Genomic DNA, 19,787 nt, shown 5'->3' on the forward strand with positions numbered 1-19,787 from the left:
AGTGTCATATGGACAGTGCCACACAAGGGGCAGTGCCACACAAGGGTCGGTGCCACACAGGCAGTGCCACACAACGGGCAATGTCACACGGGCAGTGTCACACGAGGGTCGGTGCCACACAAGGGTCAGTGTCACACAGGCAGCGCCACTCAACGGGCAGTGTCACACAAAGGGCAGTGTCAACAGAAAGGGCAGTGTCACACAGGCAGTGCGACACAAGGAGCAGTGCCCCGCGGGCAGTGTCACACGGGCAGTGCCACGCAAGGCTCGGTGTCTCACTGTCACCGTCCCAGCTCTCCCCTCCCTCCCCTCAGCGGCGGCAGCGCGGGAACCGCCGCGCGCGCGCCCTGGCCCCGCCCCGCTCTGGCCCCGCCCCGCCCCGCAGCGCACGTGGCACCCTCGCTCGCGCTGGTCACGTGACGCGGGCCCCGGGTGTTCCCCCGCCCCTCCCCGTCTGACCCCGTCTCTCCCGTCTGGTCAATAGCGGTCGGCGCATGCGCGGGCAGCGCAGCCCGCCCCCTCCGCCCCCCCCTCGGCCCGGCTCCCCCCGCCCTATATAAGGCGCGCGCGGCGGGGTCCCCGCTCCGCAGTGCGCGTGGGCGGCGCGGCGGCTCCGCGCGCCCCTGGGACTCCCCGCGGCCCCGCCGGCGCCATGAGCTCGGGGACCCCCTACATCGGCAGCAAGATCAGCCTCATCTCCAAGGCGCAGATCCGCTATGAGGGCATCCTCTACACCATCGACACCGAGAACTCCACCGTGGCGCTGGCCAAGGGTGAGGCGGGGCCCTGCGGAGGGCGCGGGCGGGCCTAGGCCGGCGCGGGCGGAGGGGACGCGGCGGGGGCCGCCGTGCCCCGAACAATGAGCGCGGCCCGGGGCCCGCCCGCCCCGAGCCCCCGCCGCTGCTGCTCCCCGTGAGTCAGCACTGGCAGGGGCCGCGGCAGAGGGGCGGGCAGGGCCCGGGGTGCTCGCCTCGCGCGGGGGGATCCCGGGGGAAGCGCTGCCGGCAGCGCCGGGTCCCCGTGCCATTGTCGGGGCCGGGGAGGGACCGCTCCGTGTCGCCGCGCGGGGCTCGGCTCCGCCGTGCCTGGCTGTATGTCGGGGCTCGGCTCCAGCAGGGCCCAGGCCGGCGCTGGGGGGAGCAGAGTTGGTGTGGATGTGTCTTTGTTCGTGCCGAGATCGATAACTGGACTCTGCTCAGGTGAGGAGAGTGGGAGCGCTGTGGGGCACCCGCACATGGGTCTGGCCCTGCCGACCTTGCAGGCTCCTCATCGGGGCTTTGCATCTTGTTTCCCTGTAGAAATACTGATCTTTATCTTCTCCTTAAGTGGTGTCATTTGGATCCAGTCGTCACCTGTGCTGGGAACTCCCATCTTTCCTCTCAGCAAAACGTGTCTTGTCTTGTTCAGTCTCTCAAACACGATCTTATTTCTGCACTGCTTTTCATGTCCAGCTTGGCTACTTCAGCTAACGTGCATCAGCCCTTTTTTTTCCCAGAGTTTTGTCCTTCCTTGTGCCGGGAAGTTCACGCGTTCTTCATTGCCTTCAGCCACCCATCCGGGTTGTCCACAAAACAAACACCTTTTGTTTTGAAAGGCTGCTTGGTGGCAGGAGACACTGACTTGCCAGATTCACAACTACCCTCAAGGCGGCCTCTGTCGCACTGTTTATCCTGTATAATGATGTTTATGTGATGTTGGGCACTATTTGACACCTATTAGAGTGTATTCTGAAGTTAAAAACGTGAGTTTTCTCAAGTTTGCTTTTGCTCTAGGAGTGCAGCTGTTTATTTAACTGTACAGATGGAGCTCTTTATGTTAGTGCTTTGCTCGAAGTACTTGAGAGGTTGCTGGAAGGATGCAGTTCCTTTCCTGTAAGTGCAGGAAGGTCTTCACCTTGACCCAGCAGCAAGTAGAAATGGTTCCTCACATAGTCCTGCCTTACACAGAGCACTTGCTACTTCAGAGCTGAAGTGGTGTGTTTCAAAGGCGTGTGTGATTAAAGTGCTTTGTGATGTAAGTGCATGCTCTGGATAAGATTTCTGGCAGTTCTTGTATTTATTGGTTTCTTAGTGTTCAGTTTTTGATGAACTGGAATGCCTAAGAAGTAGTTCTTATGATAGATGGAAAATATAATTTGTCCCCACTTGAAGTGCTGCTCTATGAACTTCACAGCACAAACCCTGCTTTTCATTTTAGCTCAGAGGAGTTTTTCAAATTTAGAGGCTCTGTACCAAAATTAGGGTCAGAATTATGAATGCAGCAACAGTGTTGAAGTTGGGGACAGCAGTATCAGCCCTGGGGGGTGAGGGACAGTGGTTTAAAACTCTGAAGGTTTAGAAGAGCCATGAATTACTGACATGCAGTTAAAGTAAAGTAAATTGTTGTTAAGCCCTGGGTGCAACTGCTTAAGGCTTAAACAGCTTCAGTGTGTAACATAAGTGCCACTGTCTTGACTTCTATCATTCAAGTGACATAAAGGAAAAATTTAGGTTGAAAGAGACCTCAGGAAGGAATCTGGTTTAGCTTCTCACTCAAAGGCAGGCTAACTTCAATTGATTTATCTTGTTAAATCTTAACACATGCACAGTATCTTAAATGCTGGAGATTCCATGTGTTAATTAATCACTACCAGAAAGTCATCTGTCTTGTTAGATGCTGAACTTAAATTGCAAACAAAGGAAGCTTAGGCCCATTATTGTCCTGTCAGCAGTGAACACCAGAAACTTCCTCCCCCTCCTGTAGAAGTCTGAAGAAATTGGACTGTTTGAGCAAGAAATATCCACGTAAGCTCTGCTTTCCAGACATCCAGTCACTCTTGTTATGCTTCTTGCCCCTTCAGAGGTCTAGCTCAACAGCCCCTACATGAGTAGTAACTGCATTGTAAAATAGGAGCTGCAGTGGTGTGGGATTGATTTCCTGCTCATCTGTAAGCAATAGTCACTAACTCCGTGGGAGACAGCCCTTCCCACCTCTGCAGGAACTTAAGCTGCACTTTGTGCTGTCCCAGAAACAGTTAAACATTTCAGGTGCAGGGACAGGCAAGTTCAACTCCTACAGCTCTCTCACATGCCCTCACTGCTGTTTTGTCTACAAGGAGGACATGGTTTTCCACCTTTTTAGTTAGAATCCTTGGGACCAGCCAAGTCGGAGGCTGCCTGGAGAGCCTTAGGCTTTGCAGGTCATGTGTTTGTTCCTGTGGATGGTGATGGGCTGATTGTGGTGCTTTCCAAGTTTGCCCTGGGATGCTACAGTAGTCCCTGGATACCCTTAGCATGTCTTGCCATGAGCTGTGTACTGTAATAATCTGATCTTGAGCTGGGGTGTCAGTGGTACAGTTCATGTCCAAAAGGCCACAAGCATTTATTTCAGTTTATCATCTGCTTCTAGTTGACTGGGTTACAGCTGTAATATGATCAAACAGCAGCTGGAGATCTAAAATAACTTGGAGAGGTTATTGACTCTAGGAATTCATGGAAGATGGCCATTCAAAGGAAGTGACTGACAGCTTGTCCTTGCACCAGGGAAGATGCCCTTCCTGTTAGGTGCCAGCTGAGGTGCTGAGCAGTGTGGTAGGGATAGTCTGGCACTGACCTGCTCCTTGGGAGCTCACCTACTTACTAAGAGGGGTGAAAAGCACTTGCAGCACTAACTGCTGCTTGGGTGGATGCACCACCTGCATACAGCTGTTTGTCTCAGAACAGGACTCTTGAGAATCCCTGCCTACAAGTTCCTAGTAAGTTAGCAGCAGTATGGTGTGCCAGGGATGCTCAGCATACCAGGGTTCAGTGGATCCACTTTTGGTGCCCTTTTTCCAGGGAAGCTGTGGTGTCCCCTGTCATCCATGTGGCAGGGCTGTCTGTACTTGTATCATTCCAGCTGTGCACTGGGAGTGGCAGCTGGCTGGCATGTCACCACAGACTGTGCCATGGCAGGTGCTTGTGAAAGGTCTGTTAAGGATGGAATTTGTAAAGGTACTGCAGGAATTGTGGCGTGTCCTGGCAGAGAGGTTTCAGTATTTCTGTGGTAACCTGTTAGGAGCAATTGATGGAACTCCAGTACAGAATTCTTCCATTGGCAGACAATGTGCATAAACCAGTATGTGCTGGTGTTTATCCAAACTGGCAAGGCCTCATGAAGACAAAGCAGCTAGACTAGTGAACTGGGTGAGCTTCTGTAACTTGAAGTTTTGAGCTTTCACATGTCAGTGTTTAATACAACTATGCCATCTGCTTTCCTGTGCCAACAGTCCAGTAAATCAGTCTGACCTCTGCACCATTAATGGCTCAAATTAATTTATGCTTTTACCTGGTAGCTGCCACAGTCAGCTGAAGCCTTCTTTCCACTCTAAGGTGTAACATCACTGGTTACTGCCTGCTCAAGTGTCCTGATAGCTGGGACTCAGTAAAGCCTCCCCAGGCACTGAGGTTTTAGGTTTATCACTAAAAGCTTGCTTTATAGTCATATTAATCATAAAAATGGTGACATGGAGTAGAGAGGGAATTTTAATAGGAAGTTCTTATCGTTGATAAAGCTTTATTTGCATAATAAATATATGAAAACAAAGGTGCAAATTTGAGCTCTAAAGCCTTCTAAGATTTCCCCCTGCTGCTTCAGGGGCCTCTCCCCTGGTGTGTTGCAGTTGTGTGGAGCTGAATGCCTGCATGAAACAGGTGCTGGGGAGGGAAGGGGAGTATGGCAGTACAGCACTGTGGGTGAGTCCTCGGGTGTGGAGTAGGATTCTTCACTCCAGCTGGTCTATGGTCTTTACCTTCACAGCTTGATGTAAACAAAACTGTTTGTGCAGGCTGCTGAAAAAGTTGGCATTTGAGGGAACAGATGTGCGAGAGGGAGATTCAGGGTTCTGGAGGTAACCTTTGTCATTGTTGTTTTTACGCTTGGCAAGTGTTACAGGAGTACTTTTTAATTGCATAAATCTTAACTTGCTCAGTGCTGCAGTGGTAACCCTGCACTAACAGTCATTTCCCGATGCTCCAGTGCGATCCTTCGGTACCGAGGACCGGCCCACGGACAGACCGGCTCCTCCGAGAGAAGAGATCTATGAATACATTATTTTTCGAGGAAGTGACATCAAAGACATCACTGTCTGTGAACCTCCAAAAGCTCAACATACTCTGCCACAAGATCCTGCCATTGTCCAAGTAAGTTAGCCCAAAGTTGTTGCTAGAAAGCTGTGATAAAACATTGGTGTTGGAGGACTGGATTTTGGTAAAAATTTATAAAAATGAAGGTCAGTCAGTGTCTCCAGGAATCTTCAGATTGTTTGAACCATCCTGAATTTTGTTGTAATGTTTAAAATAGCAGCAGCATTAAAGACTTCAGTCAACAAAAGCCAGAACTAGCTGAGAATGCAGAAAAATCATAAAGAGGTAAACTAACCCTTCTGAGTATTTGCTTAAGCTTTAGTATTGCTGTACATGAAGTAGAGAATCACTGCCAAAGCAAGTTGACTTCTGGACACTGTAAATGGAAATGTACTTTGTCTTGTTACAGTCTTCACTGGGCTCTGCCTCTACATCATCCTTTCAGCCACATGTGCCTTACAGCCCGTTTAGAGGTATGCCACCTTACAGCCAGCTTGCTGCCAGCTCTTTGCTTAGCCAGCAGTATGCAGCTTCCTTAGGTTTAGGTAAGTAACAACTTTACTTGCTAGAATAAAGGTTCAGTCCTTGTAATGCACCTACTGTGAAAACAACAGTGACTAATACCCTACTCCTTGCCAAGTGTCAGGCTGTGAATAAGTAGTTAACTTTGTGCAATGATTGTACTACAAGGAGGCCTGTGTTTCACTTACACGTGCACACACACATGCACAGGAAAGAAACAAAATAAATAGCTCAAGTTTCTTTCTGAAAGTAATGTGAATACCTAACAGTTGAGGCCAGTTCATTTTTAATCTGACACACCTTACCATGTGCATCACATGTAAAGAACTTGTATTCCCAGAGAGGACTGTAAATAAGCTGCTCTGGTGCTGTTCTAGAGATTCTTGTACCTCTTTCCAAGTCCTTCAGATGTTTCACTACCTAGTATCTTATCCATATATCTTTGCTTTCTCTTCTTCCCTCTATCTCTTCAGAGAAATTGGTAAGCCCTCCAGCATCAGCAGCTGCTTCCAGCCCTAGTTCTTCTCCGTCTCCACAACCTGTTTCAGAGCCTGACATGTCTTCAGAGCCCCATCAGCTCTCTTCCAAGGGTAACAGCAGTTTGAGGACTCCAAATATTTGGAAGAACTGCATGGCACTTGCAAACACTCTGTTCTTGTTAACCCCTCCTAGAATGATGGTGCTCATATGGGTAATGCCAGTAGAACTAGTTCTCAGCTTTTTTTGCCTTCCATTACGTGAAGTATTACTCCTCCTGTCCTAGAATTACCAATTAGAGAGACAGGAGAAAGGAAAAATCCATGACAGTGGATCCTCTTGTGTAAGTATCAGGAGAGGGGTGAAGTTTAGGAATGTTAGTGTGCTGCATCCTGTCCAGGAACATGTGTCACCGTAGGGATTGGGTGAGCAATAAATTAGCCTTTCCTGGAAAGACAAGCACACTGCTTAAATTGTGGGTGGTCTTGTGGTTAGAGACCCAGGTTATTTGAAAATTTAGGAGTATTTCTGTGGCTGAGGAACATCAGGATAGATTTCCTGCATGATGGGGCATTGTACCTTGTCCACACTCCTAGTTAGTAAAGCATGACTAACAGTAAGCAATTCCTGAGTCCTGGGGAGCTGAGGTAACAGTTCTGGGTGCTTGCTTCTGTGTGTAAAACATTTAAAGGAGGCTGGGTAGAGATACTAGACTGACCATCCTCAGAGCAGAGAGACCAGGTGCAGCCTGCATTTAAACATGGTAATTAGTTTCATCTGTTTTTAGCTTAAGCATGTATGCTTGTGTTGGCATGAAGCTTTTTACTTGCTCTCTGGTTTTGACCATCTATCCGTTTCTCAGTATTCTGGCTAAACTTTGAAACTTTGTCATGTTAAACTTGCACACCAGCTTTGTCCTGCTGAATAATCCTTAGGATATGTCTGTCTTCCTTGCAAGTTTTCCAGGTGTACATTAACTGGGAACCTGCATGATGTAACCTACTGGGTATATCTCATGTGGACTTGGGTGACCCAGAAGTGTCAGTGGCTTGGTTTGTGTGTACTCTTCAGCTTTTCACTTTTCTTGCTCTTTTAATATATTCAGTTAAACTTTGCTTCCAAGCGGTTCTTATGCATAATTACATAAACCTGTAGTACTCCAAACCTTCTAATTAAACCTAGAATGCAGTGTTTCTTCTGAGTACTGAAGACTGTCACTTTTTAATACAATTGGTGTAAGGTATACCAAACCATGAAAAGTATTTACATGTTTTGTAGTGTGAATAAATAAGCCTGGATGGAAGAGCAACAGAAGTCTTGGTAACACTTTGGCCTTGACCAAGAAGGAATTTAAAAGGGTAACTTTGAGATCCTGGTCTGGTTTCAGGTTTTCTTTGTCTGAAAGCTCTAACAATAAGCAATGAATTTGAAGAACCTCTAAAAGCAGCTTACAAAAGGGGATATAGCTGAGGTGCTTAAGTGTTTGCTGCAAGACTTTTTTGACAAAGTGGGGAACTTGCTTGAACAGTTTCAAAATGATGACTTTTTGTTTCAGATTTAACTGTTATCGTATAAAGTACAATCCTGCATAACCAAGGATACGCCTAGAAATTATATTTTGGTATAAACTGTCTGAGAGACTGACCTGGCTTGGTTATCTGATGTTTGTCTAACTTGGTTTAAGAAATAAAGGGGTAGATTTCCTGATACTGAGGCTCTGGATTTGAGAGCCATGACTTGTGTGGCAGCGGTGCCTTACCTAGAGTATGTGGCACTGAAACTTAGCCTGTAATGATTCACACTCAAGGCTTTGAGTAATTCTTGACCAAACTGTTTCTCCATAGAAGTGGGCAGGGTTTGAGTGGTGTTGGCACGTTTTCCAACAGGCACTTAGTCACTGGGATTTTTTCCAGGTGCTGGCTTTCCTTCTGTTCACCCAGTCCGCAAAAGCCCCATGGTGGAACAGGCTGTTCAGACCGGCCCAGTGGACAGTGTGAATTCCCCAAAGCTGCCCCCAGTGAAGGTGACTCCGGGGATCCCGCGCGGTGCCCGGCAGGTTCCGCCGGCCAACAGCAAGGCGAGCGGTACGTGAGCACCACCTCAGCTCTCAGGGCTGGATCCTGGCATCCTGCAGAGGTGCACTGCAGGACTGAGCTGCTTTGGGTTTGTTCTCCTGCTCCTTTATTAAGTTTATCCTTCTTGTTTAGTAGATACAGTTCAGGCAACACCTGTGCAAACCCAAGGACAGGTGAATGATGAGAACCGAAGACCTCAAAGGAGAAGATCGGGTAGGTTAAGCTGACACTGAACAGTCATGTTATCATCTAAAGGCAAGTGGTGTTAACTTCAGGGAAGGATTATCTGACAGAAGACTGAGAGCAAAATAAAGCTTGATAAGGCTTTGGGTATCCAGAGATGCTTCGTTAACAAAACAGGTTCTGGAGTGTTCAGAAGTTCAGAGTGTTTCAGGGACGGAATTCTAGCGGTCTTTCTAGAAAACTGAAGGTATGTTGTAAAAATCGATGCTGTGAGTTGGCAGCAGCAACTGGATTTCTCTGAAACCTCAAGTATTTTTACTGGGAAGGGCAGTCTTGTTTAAGACTTTCTGGAGTTTTTATAACAGAGAGGAACTATGGAGCTCTCACTTCCATAGAGCAGAGATCTTATCTCACAATGGCAGTTTAAACACAGGTCAGAAGAAAGTGAAATTCAAAGAGATGTTTCTGCCCAAGCAAAATGAGAAAAGACAGGAAACAAAACTTCAGACTCTCAGGTCTTCAAACTAATTTGTGTGTAGAACAGTTTATAGCTTTTCCTAAAAGGAGTGGATAGTGTTTCAGTTGGAAACCAGAAGTACAATATGAAGTACAAGTTCCCTTTGTGGGTAGATGAGCCTTGGGTGGATTTTCTTAAAGCTCCTCCTTTTTGCCATCGTAACAAGTCTGTAGGGTGGTTACAGTGCTGTGCTTGCAGGTGAAAGGCAGACAGGAAAGATAGTTTTCCCCACTTCCCTCAGATTTTCCTGCTTTAATAGCTGTTCTGACTTCCTCTCTGCGCTCTGGAAGGAGAGTCAGGTGCGCTCTGTCTTAATGGTAAGACTGACATCCAGGAATGCTGCTCAGAAAGTTAAAGTGTTGCTGTAATATGTCTTCTACAGCCAAATTCAGAAGTTGCTTTCAAAGAGGTGTGGCCTAACCACAGGACTGGAAGCCAGAAACTCCTGAGTTCTGTCCCTGGTTTCCTCTGATCTTGAGCAAGTCATGTAACCTCCCTGTGCGTTACCCAGTGTTTAAACTCTCCTGCTTTCAGGAAACAGGAGAACCAGAAACCGTTCTAGAGGACAAAACAGACCAACTACTGTGAAGGAAAATACAATAAAGTTTGAAGGTGACTTTGACTTTGAAAGTGCAAATGCACAATTCAACAGAGAGGAACTTGATAAAGAATTCAAGAAGAAACTAAACTTTAAAGGTTTGTGTCTTCATTAAATATGAATTGCTGAGATAGTAAACACTGCATAGACAAACTCATTCTGAGAAACTGCATGATTACATCTCAAATCTTGTTTGAGGGAGCAAGAGAACAGATGGCTCTGCAGTGTGCCTCAAGGAAGTGTAATACATTTCATTATCTTCAGATGACAAAGCAGAGACGGGGGAAGAAAAAGGGGACCCTGGAGTGGCAACCCAAAACAATGATGGTAATGCAGAGGAGGATCTGCTGGGGCCCAACTGCTATTATGATAAATCCAAGTCTTTCTTTGACAACATTTCTTCAGAACTGAAATCGAGGTGAGTGTTTTCTAAAGGCTTGGTTTTCAAATGGAATTTTAGGCATAAAATTCTAAACATAATCTGTGCGACATGGTTTAAAAGTATTTAAAATTTTCAGAGTGCAAGAAAGTCAGCAAAACAGGATTTAAAAGGGAGTATTGCCATGCATTTGGTGGCTCACAAGTAATCCTAACCAGCCTTCATGCAGTGGGATCAAACAAAAAGTATTTCAGCTCATAATGATGCACTTGCCTAAACGATGATTCAGGAATTTCCAGTTTTGTTTCCCAGTACTGACTTTGAACCCATTGATTTTAAACAAATTCCTTATCTGGTTCGTGGGAGAGGAGGCATCAGGGTCATGCTGTGCTGAAGGTGCAGCTGGCAGACAGGAGTGAGCTAAGCCTGGAGCTGGGGCAGGGAGGAGGTCAGGTCTGGCTGTGGAAGTGCATTAAGTTAAATGTTGGGAATATGAAGGGAAAGCTTCAGCTTTCACTGCTGACACTGATGTTATCAAGTGCCTGGAGAAGTCAGACATCCCTTCAGTGTCAGCATGAGGGATTCCCTTGGCAGTGTTTCTGCAGAGGGCTTGAACGTGTGTGTGTGCTGCAGCTGGCTCTTGTTGCAGCTCAGCTCAACACAACTGGGGAGTTGAGGCTTCCTGCCTAAGTGAGCTGGTGGCTCTTGAATGTTTGTGTTAAACCTGAACACAGCCTTGTTCAGTTCCAGGCGCACCACGTGGGCTGAGGAAAGGAAGCTCAATACAGAGACGTTCGGAGTGTCTGGACGGTTCCTTCGTGGCCGCAGCTTTCGAGGTGGATTTCGAGGTGGAAGGGGGAGTGGAGCAGCAAGGAGAAACCAAACCACTCACAGAGCTGGTACTGGCAGAGTGTAACTTCAGAGGCAAGTGCTCTAGCAAGAGTAAATACTGTCTCTGAGCCAGGTTTGTCTCTTATTCCTTACCTGAACTGTCTGTGCAGCCTCTTTTGCTCTCCAGTCTCATGGATATATCAAGAATTGTTCCTTACTGGATCTGATTGATCTTTCTGAGGAGATAGGATTGGTTTAACCTGGTGTTTAACATGCTGATTGTGCTGTTGATTTCTTGGGCTCACCTGTCTGAGAAAACAGGAGCTGCTTGAGCTGATCTTTTCTAGCTAAGCATTTCATTTGATACAGGGGTATGAGTTTTGCTGCTTTTCTTTCTCTTGGGAGAAGATCTCCATGATATCAAATCTAATTGTACCTCTTTTCCAAATAGGTTTGAACATCTCTCCTGAGAGGGTGAAACTGTACATAGAAAGAAAACAACCAACTGCTGCACTAACATGGGAAAATGGTTCATATTGTTTACTGTCTCAGCTCAAGTGACAGAACTTCATGTACTACTGCTTATATTCTGGACTTATTTTTGGACCAGCAACAGTCAGCTGGAATATTCTTTGGAAGAGGGAATGTGTTCAGGGGTACCTTCTTCAGGGTGTCTTTTTTTTGTGTGTGTGTGTATTTTTTAAGTGCAGACTAACTTACACAGTTCTTCTTTCTGGGTCTCTCAAAGGCTGCTGTAGTCTAAGCTCAAAGTCAGACTCCTTTTCTGAACCCTGGAGAGGATAAATCATGCTGTTTTAACACGGAACCAAAGCTCACTCAAAATAAACCAGCTACAATTTGTTTTGTTCTGAGTAACCAAATGGATTCTTTGGTGCTGCTGGTCTCACAGTTCTTAGCAGCAGGTGTGAAGCAGCACTTGGTATCTGGAGGAATGGATTCCTGGTGCTGAGGAGTTGTGTATATTGTCACTTGGGAATACTGGAGTGTTGATCATGTAGTAGTGTGACTGTACAGCTGTTTGTGGGCTGGTGCTGGGCTGGAGGTACTGAAGAACCGAGGCTTTCCCTCGAGCTGAAGGGGGTTGGGAATGCCTCGGGGGCTTGGAGCTCCTGGATGGAGCATGGGGATAGCGTGTGGGACGGGAGCAGTGAGTGTCCCCTCGTGTGCTCAGTGCAGAGTTTTTGGCAGTGGAGACCCAAAGCTCTGACCTGTTGCCTCGGTTTGTACCTCACTGGAGGCAGCACCAAATGCAAACAGTTCTCTGTACTCTAGTAGACTGTGGTGGAACACTTTGGAATGTTTTCATTCAGCTAGGGATGGAAGTCCATTATAATGAAGCTTAACAGATGGGCATGTTTAATTTCTTTCCTCTATACCCCCATACTGTAAATAGTTTAGTTGTTTTTTCTTTTGTTTTTAAAAATCTGTATGTGGGGAGAGGGCTGGGAGGGAGGGCTTACCTTTGTTTGCATGAATAAGTGGGTTAAATTGCTATAGGCATGTGTCCTGTTTTTGGTTGGTAGGGAATTTTGTTGAAAAAGCACCTTGATGACTGAACCCCTTACATAGCTCGAGTTTTTTAGTTATGCATTGACCTAGGTTACTGTAAAAGCTTGGATTTATTTTTGTAGGACTTTATTGCTAAGAATTAGAACATAGCAGTGGGGCTGCTCTTTGGAGTAATGTAAATTGTAATTATAATAAACATGTAAATGTTTAATGTTTCCCTCCACCTCTGTTCTGTGCGTAGCTCGGTAACATCACTCCCTCTGACTTGCCGGGTGTCTGTCCTTGGGGCTCCACGCCAAGCTGGAGAAAACCTGGCTGCAGAGCTCTGGCAAGCCTGGGAAGTGCTACACAGCATTGGAAAAGGGCTCAAAACACCCAGATCCAGGCACTGCTCCTTGTTAATGTCACCCTGGTTCCTGTGCTGGGGGATCAGCCTAATGAGGGTTCTGTTACCCCAGCCTGTGTGGAGCTGAGTCCCTGGGCTGCTGGGGCTCACCTGGAGCCTGCTGCAAGTGCAGTGCTCCTGCTGCAGGACCTGGGCTCACCTGTGAAACAAGGGGTGCTGAAGGGGCTCTGGAGCTGCTGAGAGCCTCTGCTTTCTCTGCTGCTGAAGCAGCCAGTGTGGCTCCAAGTGTGGAGGTGGTATCGTGCTGCCAGTCCACTGCCCTGCCAGAGGTGGCTGAGGCAAACTGAGAAATCATCATTGCTCCTGTGTAATCACCATTACCCCCATGTAACTGTGCCTTTTTATTTGAATGGCAGCAATTCCTTTGTTTCCACAGGAAAGCCTCAGATCCCAGGCATAAGACACTGTTACTGACATTGCTGAAGTTTGTGTCCTATGGATGGATGTGTTCCAGCCTCTGAACCCAGTGTCCTGCTGTCTGGGAGCAGTGAGGGAACAGGTGGCTGTGGCTCAGCCCCAGGGCTTGTTACCCCTGAGCCCTTCTCCCCAGGAGCACTCATCCCTGTGGAAGGCTGCTCTGGGGGCTCGGCTGCAGCCCTGTGGGCTTCCCCAGGGAGGATTCCCAATGAGAGGAATGATTGTGGTGACTTGTACAAGGAACCAAATGCAGCTTTTTTAACTTCAAAGTTCCAGGTGTTAGAAGTTAGAGAGGAAAGATGTGAAGGCAAAAATGAAAGGAGTAGAGCTTTATGGTTCAGCTCTGTATGTAGCAGTGGGTGTAGTTATTTAATTCCCGGTGTATGAATCCCCTCGTGGGCAATCACAACAGCAACGCTTTATTCTGACCCACACCAGCCATGCACAGTCAATGGAAGCACCAAGTCATGCAGCTCTGCCCTGGGGATGTGCCTGCAGCAGTGGCTTCTCCTGCTGACTCCCAAAACACAGCCCCACCATCTCTGTCCCATCCTTCAGCAGTGAAACACACACCTGCTGTCACAGGCTGCTGCAAGGCCTGTGTCCAGACTCAGCCCTTTCACCTTGATGCCATTTGGGCTTTTTCTTCCCTAACTCCTTATTAGTTCTGTCAAGGCCATAACACAACCCTCAAGACAGCTGCTTAAAAAAATATAAAGGGAGACGCTGAGAACTGAGACAGTGCAGAAAAGAACCATTAAACAAAGTGAAGTGTCCAGGGAAAAACATGCAAGCAAAGTCTCTGTCCTTTAATGGGTCACTGCTGCTGTTCTGTAGCCAAGCAAATCATCCTGGGTAATTAAAATCCAAGGAACAGACAGATTTTTTTTAAATAACAGCTTTAAAAAAAAATCAGTAGGTTTATTGTAGGTCTCAAGAGGGCACAGTATGAGTAAGTGGAATGCCTACATGTCTATACAGAAAAACCCATCACTCGAATTAAAAACAAGCAGCTAAGCAGTTGCATTTCATTCATCATGATGTTTTCTTTTGTTTTTTCTTTTCATTTTCTTCCTTTTCCTTTTCAATTTCAGCAACATACTTCTCAATTTCTTCAGGGTTTAGGATCTAAAAGAGAAACAGAGGTGACCCTCAAGACACCAATAAACTTAGAGGCATTTATGGAAGCGATTCTAGTTCTGCGATGGGAAGAACGTTAACTGTTTACCCGGAGGCAGGCACCTGCTGCAGACACAACAACATTCCTTGGCCACTAAGAATAAACTGAAGTATTTGTCAGTGCAGAATATGAGATTAAGGGCTGGGAGTTAAGACAGATCAACAAGGACAGTATCAGAGGCAGGCTCAAAGGGAGAGAAGCAAACAAAGGCCTTACCTTCAGCGGCTGCTCCCGTCGCATGACCGCCAGCTCGATGTTCTTCCCACCAGACTGCACCACCTGAGAGGCACAGGGAGGCATTAGGAGCCTGGCCAGTGATTCATTCCAACAAACCCCTTTCAGGTCTCCTTGGAAGGAGAACAGATATGGATGGGGAGTATTTCACTCCTTAGCTCTAAGCTCTTGATGCCAGCAGCAGTGTGAGTCTCAAAACATGAGGGTCTTCACGCTGATGCCAGTGCCCTCAGTGGCTGGAGAACACCAGAACACCTCAGCCCACCACCTGACCTGGGATACTTTCTACACCTTATAATATTCAGTGTGTGGTTTCACACATCTTTGGTGCCCAGAACTGAAGTCTGTTTTCCTCCTCAGAACTGCTGGTAAGTTCTTCTGTGTAAATTATGGATATTGTTACCCCAAATATTCTGAACCTTGAATTTAATTCCACACCCACAGCAAACAGCTCTCAGAGATCCTTTGTGGTACTTCCCTGGGACAGCCACAAAGATTTTCCCATATTCACATGTAAGAAGTGAATCTGGACACCCAGTGAAAAGCCACACAAGGGATGTGCAGGAGCCTCACCTCGAGAAGAGCCTTGATGACAAGTTTAATAGTCAGATCATCCGTTTCAATGGCCTCATCAGTGTAGTTCTTCTCCAGGAACTCACGCACAGATTTGGCTCCTCTGCCAATGGCATTAGCCTGGAAACATTAAGGGGGAAAAAGACAATGAATGGGATTTTAGAGATTTCATTTACAGTATAAGCAAGAAATACAAGTTGTACAATTACATAATCTGAAGCTGTTTTGTGATCACTGTGTATTTTTCAGGAGGCTGAACATCTTGCTTCCCTCACGTCAAACACAGAGAGAGTTGTCACACACAGGGGGGTTGGTGTTGGTTTTGGGGGTTTTTTTGGGAAGCAGGAAAAGGTTTCCCAAGGAAAGCTGAACTGCAGGCTGCAACTCTCAGTACATTTGATCAGTAAGGATTTTTGCAGCTGTGAGCCAGTACCATCTGGCCAGCAAGATCTTTCCACACCAGTCCCTCTTTAAAGGGGACATTAAGTAACAAATATTTCATCCCATGTCTAGAAGAGACTGAACCAACTCACCTTCCAAGCATGGTATGTGCCAGAGGGGTCGGTCTGGTACAGCCGTGGGGTCCCATCAAAGTCAAAGCCCACGATGAGGGCAGAGATCCCGAAGGGCCTGCGGCCATTGCTCTGCGTGTACCTCTGAGCAGGAAGGACAGACACTCACTCAGAAGCAGTTCTGAAAACATTTCTAGAGTGCAAAGCAGACACTGGAGAAGTCACAACCAGAAATACTTTTAGCTGGCTCTCTTACCAATCTCCCTGTTAAAGGCAGGACTCTTTACCTCACAGAAATCTAAGGGGGCAAGTGAGGGGTGGCTCCTGTCCAGCCCCTGTTCCTACCCCTGGTGACAGCTACCAGAACCATCACCCTGAGCCACTTCTGCAAGTCCTGCTGTGACACAAGCGTGCTTAGGAAGCCAAAAGAAAGGATGAGGACACCTGAACACAAAGGCAGTTCTCACCAACAAGTTGCAACAACTCCATGCAGGGCAGCTCCGTGGCTGTACGGAGGTTACACTGGAGCCTGTGCCACAGCACTCCTGTGACACTGTCAGCAAAGTCACTGCCACGTCACACACCAGAAGCAGGAGGGCTGACCTGCAGCACTGTGGCAGCAGGAACTGGGCCAAGTGTGTGTTTGTAACAGTTTGAGAGAAATGGTGGATGTGCCGGAACAAAGACACAAACGTGAGATTTACTGTAAAGGAACAACGTGAAACTTTGGGAAGTGGGGCCCTGCTCTGGCAGACCAGTGATTATTACAAGAATCACACTATTACCATCACCACTGTACCAGCACATGGCTGTGCATAAGTAAATTAGATTTTATCTAATCCCCACTAGTGGCTGAAAATCAGTTTAATACACTGGCAAATAAATCATTTTCTCACAGAATGCAGCTGGGCATATTTTGACACTGCAATTCATTTTAAATTCATGAATATCAAATGTAAAACAATTTAAGTACTGCACCAATTTGCTCCCCTCTTGCCCCTCCCTGCAGGAGGAAAAACTCCAGGGAGCCATGAAAAGGTTTGACAGCCACCCAGTCCCACTGTTCTGGGAGTGAACTGAAGATGAGCAGAGTGTTTCTGATGACATAACACAAGTAGCTGTGCTCTCCTTACAAACACTAATTAATTTCTTTATCTTGGGATGAACAAACCCCCCAAACCAAACAGCACTCAATCCTTCTCTTCTATTGCTACAAGACCCATTCCCAATAAACATCCACAATGTGGTTTTTTGTGCACATTTTCACCAGGTGAGCAGAATGAGGCCAGGACAGACATTGTACACACTTAGTCTGAAGCGTCAGATATTACACACGTTATAAACTCCACATTACACATACAAGTTGTACATTATGCATAACATCTTCTAACTTCACAGTTACACATAACACCTGTAACACAACAGGCCAGGACACCTTTTTAAGCAGCTCTGTGCTGGCCAAAGTACCTGTTTGAGGCTGGCAATGTAGCGTGTGATGTACTCCACGGTGACAGGGTCCTCCACGGTGAGCCTGTGGCTCTGACACTCCACACGCGCTCTGTTTATGACTATCCTGGCGTCGGCCGTCAGCCCTGGAACGACAGCACGTCCCAAGAGTCATGAAACAACCCCATAACACAACCAGTCTGGCCCCACAAGGCCCATGGGGTCAGTGAAAACAGCAAAGGAGAGCTCACACTCTCAGGTTTGCTAGGCAGGAGCACTTGTAAGGCAGCAGAAAGTGGCTGATGCACCAAAATAACTACAGGACTCAGTTTACAGCTTCCACGTTTGAGTCAGAAGATGCACATAATTCTGACCCAATGGGAATATTACTGACAGCATTCCATATCCCAGCAAATCAGCAACCTCCATTCTCACACACATTTATTCCTCAGGCAGTCCCTCATCAGCCACTTTTATCTGCCCAGCAAATCTTGTCTAGTTGACAAGGTTACAGCAGCACAATGTCAGCTGATAAAAAGGAGCTAACATTGAAAAAACATTAAAAAGAAACTTATTTCTTATTTTACTTTTTAGCTAATGCTGCCATTTTCAATTTACAGCCTTGTTTTTATTAGAGAACTTTCACTCAAGTTTGTGACCCCCTCCACGTGTACCTCACCCCTTGGCTAAAGGAGCAAGGCAGGGGAAGGAGCTGAGCCTCTCACTCCTGCACAATAAACCTAAATCCCACTGTTTTACTCAGTTAAATCAGATCTTCCCTTAAAAGTATTACTACCACAAAGAGTCTAAACTACTTGAAGAGAAACCTCCTGAAACACATTTTCTCTCAATCTATGTATTTTTTTTTTAAATTTTCAGACCTCCTGTTTCAGCTTTGAACAATGGAATTCGAGGCATGTGGAACAGGAGGAATGTGGAACTAGAATATTTATGCTTCAAACCCAGAGCTGTTCATGCAGAAGAAGTCTTCTGAACTAAAACAGAGGAGCTTTTACTTTGGTTTATGCACTTCCTGTCATCAGATCATTGCCAGCCTCTATCCACACACCAGGCTACTTTTGTAATTAGGAACCGTGGAAATAAACTGCTTCTTACAGTCCTCAGCCAGTTATGCCCAGTATTTTATATTCTCAGAATCCACAACACACCCAAAGGTGCCCCAATAAGTGCCAAAACCCCTGAAGGGACCATTTACCTGCAAAAGCCATGCAGACATTGTCATCCAGAGCACAGATTTTCCGTACAGTTCTTTCATCCTGGAGTTTTGCCACAGACTTCTTCTCCACACCAAGGACAACAATATCCTTCCCTCTTACTCCAACCTTCAATGCATGAAAAGAAGAAGGAAAAGGAGTTAAGCAGGTCCAGAAATCCCAGAAGGCTTTACTTAAATGAGTAGTAAATACCCAACACAACTCCCCCACTGTAACTAAGGCAGGATTTAATTTCCCATTCATTGCCTCAACCAGGAGGCAGAACTGTTGTAACAAATATTGCATTGGATTTCAGGGTGCTATTTCATCATCAGTTTATACCAATTTAAATCCCTGTGACTCCCAAGAGATATGTTCCAACTCTCCTTCCCAACTCCACCATCAGTGTTTCCACAGCCATAGTACCAGGACCAACAAGGAAAATCCCACCAGTCCAGTGGCAACTCAGAGCCCAAACCACTGAACATCAGATTAAGCAGCACCTATAGCTGCCTGTCAGTAGCTGCCCTAATGTCCTAATTTATACTTTGAATACACCTTTTCCAACACCACAGAGGAAGAAAACTGCCTGACCTTTCACCTTCACTCCCACTGTTTCTCATAAGATTACAGGAATCATTTTTTCTTATGGCCCTACTGTCAGCATGTTACAGATGTTTCCAAAAACATTAAGCTCAACAAGAGACAAGACAGAAGGGGGTTATACTGGATGTTGGCTCCACTTTTAAAGTATTTTTAATTTGTGGGAAAGGAAAGAAGAGCCTATTTGGCACTAAGTCTTGTTAGATTCATTCCCATCCCAAAGGTGGTACGTTTGCTTTTTGCTGTTGGAAATTAATACTTATTAGAATTAAAAACACAATTATTACTTGTTACAATTACAACTTGTTGTTAATAATACGATTATTATTACAATATATTGAAATTATTAATATAATGTCATTTGCAAATTAATACTTTTTTTCTCCTCCCCCAAATGAAATAAAACTTCCACGGAGCAAAAGCTTGGGACAAGTGAAAACTGCGAGGCAGAAAAGTACTTCTGCTTGCCTTTACCGACATGTTTCCCAATCCACTGGGAATCTGCATCGTGAACAAGCACAAAGCACCACTATTTTCACCACATACAGACCGACACAGGAGAGGATCCCTAGAGGCCTGTCAGGGCTCCTGAGCCCCACACACCGCGGAGGAGGCAGCGATGGGCTGCAAGGCAGCTCCATATGCGGTATCCAGCCCGATGGACCGCAGGGAATGTCACTGAGAGCCGGTCCCGCTCCAGCGCCGCCCGGGCCCGCACGCCCGGGCCCCGCCAGGCCGGCAGCGCAGCGCGGCGCAGGCCCCGCCGCGGGCCCCGCTCACCCGCCGCCCCGCAACCCGCGCTGACTCACCGCGGTGGAGCCCTTCTTCACGGCCTCCTGCGCGTACTCCACCTGGAAAAGGTGGCCGTCCGGGGAGAAGACGGTGATGGCGCGGTCGTAGCTCATGGCTCCGGCAGAACCCGCACCGTCATGCGGGCGGGCCGGGGGCGGGGCCGCGCGCCCCCGCCCTGCGCCCCCGCTACGCTCCT

General features: G+C 46.9%; 2 protein-coding genes across 6 annotated transcripts; one reads left to right on the top strand and one right to left on the bottom strand.

Annotated features, from left to right (window-relative positions):
* The first annotated feature begins 599 nt into the window (after positions 1–599).
* LSM14B (LSM family member 14B) lies at positions 600–12,430 on the top strand. 5 transcript variants are annotated; one of them, XM_027645963.1, is made up of 10 exons: positions 601–773; positions 4,996–5,159; positions 5,512–5,647; positions 6,098–6,214; positions 8,015–8,185; positions 8,309–8,389; positions 9,411–9,572; positions 9,739–9,892; positions 10,598–10,777; positions 11,136–12,430. In XM_027645963.1, exons 1-9 carry the CDS (start codon positions 653–655, stop codon positions 10,767–10,769), a joined length of 1,278 nt encoding a protein of 425 aa, XP_027501764.1. In that variant the 5' UTR covers positions 601–652; the 3' UTR covers positions 10,770–10,777; positions 11,136–12,430. The 5 variants fall into 5 exon arrangements, with proteins under 5 accessions (XP_027501767.1, XP_027501768.1, XP_027501764.1 ...); XM_027645964.1 differs by having other exon boundaries at positions 8,312–8,389; XM_027645965.1 differs by lacking the exon at positions 601–773 and adding an exon at positions 1,050–1,199.
* A 1,395-nt stretch (positions 12,431–13,825) lies between these two features.
* On the bottom strand, positions 13,826–19,755 carry PSMA7 (proteasome subunit alpha 7). The gene is made up of 7 exons (XM_027645917.1): positions 19,609–19,755; positions 18,199–18,325; positions 17,004–17,128; positions 15,558–15,680; positions 15,025–15,144; positions 14,434–14,496; positions 13,826–14,165 (listed from the first exon to the last, which is right to left on the bottom strand). Exons 1-7 carry the CDS (start codon positions 19,702–19,704, stop codon positions 14,073–14,075), a joined length of 747 nt encoding a protein of 248 aa, XP_027501718.1. The 5' UTR covers positions 19,705–19,755; the 3' UTR covers positions 13,826–14,072.
* Positions 19,756–19,787: the final 32 nt, after the last annotated feature.

Source organism: Corapipo altera, unplaced genomic scaffold, assembly GCF_003945725.1.
Source record: "Corapipo altera isolate COAL_440 unplaced genomic scaffold, ASM394572v1 64, whole genome shotgun sequence".
In the NCBI taxonomy this organism is placed as follows: domain Eukaryota; kingdom Metazoa; phylum Chordata; class Aves; order Passeriformes; family Pipridae; genus Corapipo; species Corapipo altera.

Coding starts and splice junctions, on each gene's coding strand:
- LSM14B (XM_027645963.1), top strand. CDS start 653: ATGAGCTCGGGGACCCCCTACATCGGCAGCAAGATCAGCCTCATCTCC. Junction 5,648..6,097: donor TGCAGCTTCCTTAGGTTTAG/GTAAGTAACAAC, acceptor CTATCTCTTCAG/AGAAATTGGTAAGCCCTCCA. Junction 9,893..10,597: donor TCTTCAGAACTGAAATCGAG/GTGAGTGTTTTC, acceptor AGCCTTGTTCAG/TTCCAGGCGCACCACGTGGG.
- PSMA7 (XM_027645917.1), bottom strand. CDS start 19,704: ATGAGCTACGACCGCGCCATCACCGTCTTCTCCCCGGACGGCCACCTT. Junction 18,326..19,608: donor TGAAGAAGGGCTCCACCGCG/GTGAGTCAGCGC, acceptor CATGCATTGAAG/GTTGGAGTAAGAGGGAAGGA. Junction 15,145..15,557: donor GCACATACCATGCTTGGAAG/GTGAGTTGGTTC, acceptor TAATGTTTCCAG/GCTAATGCCATTGGCAGAGG.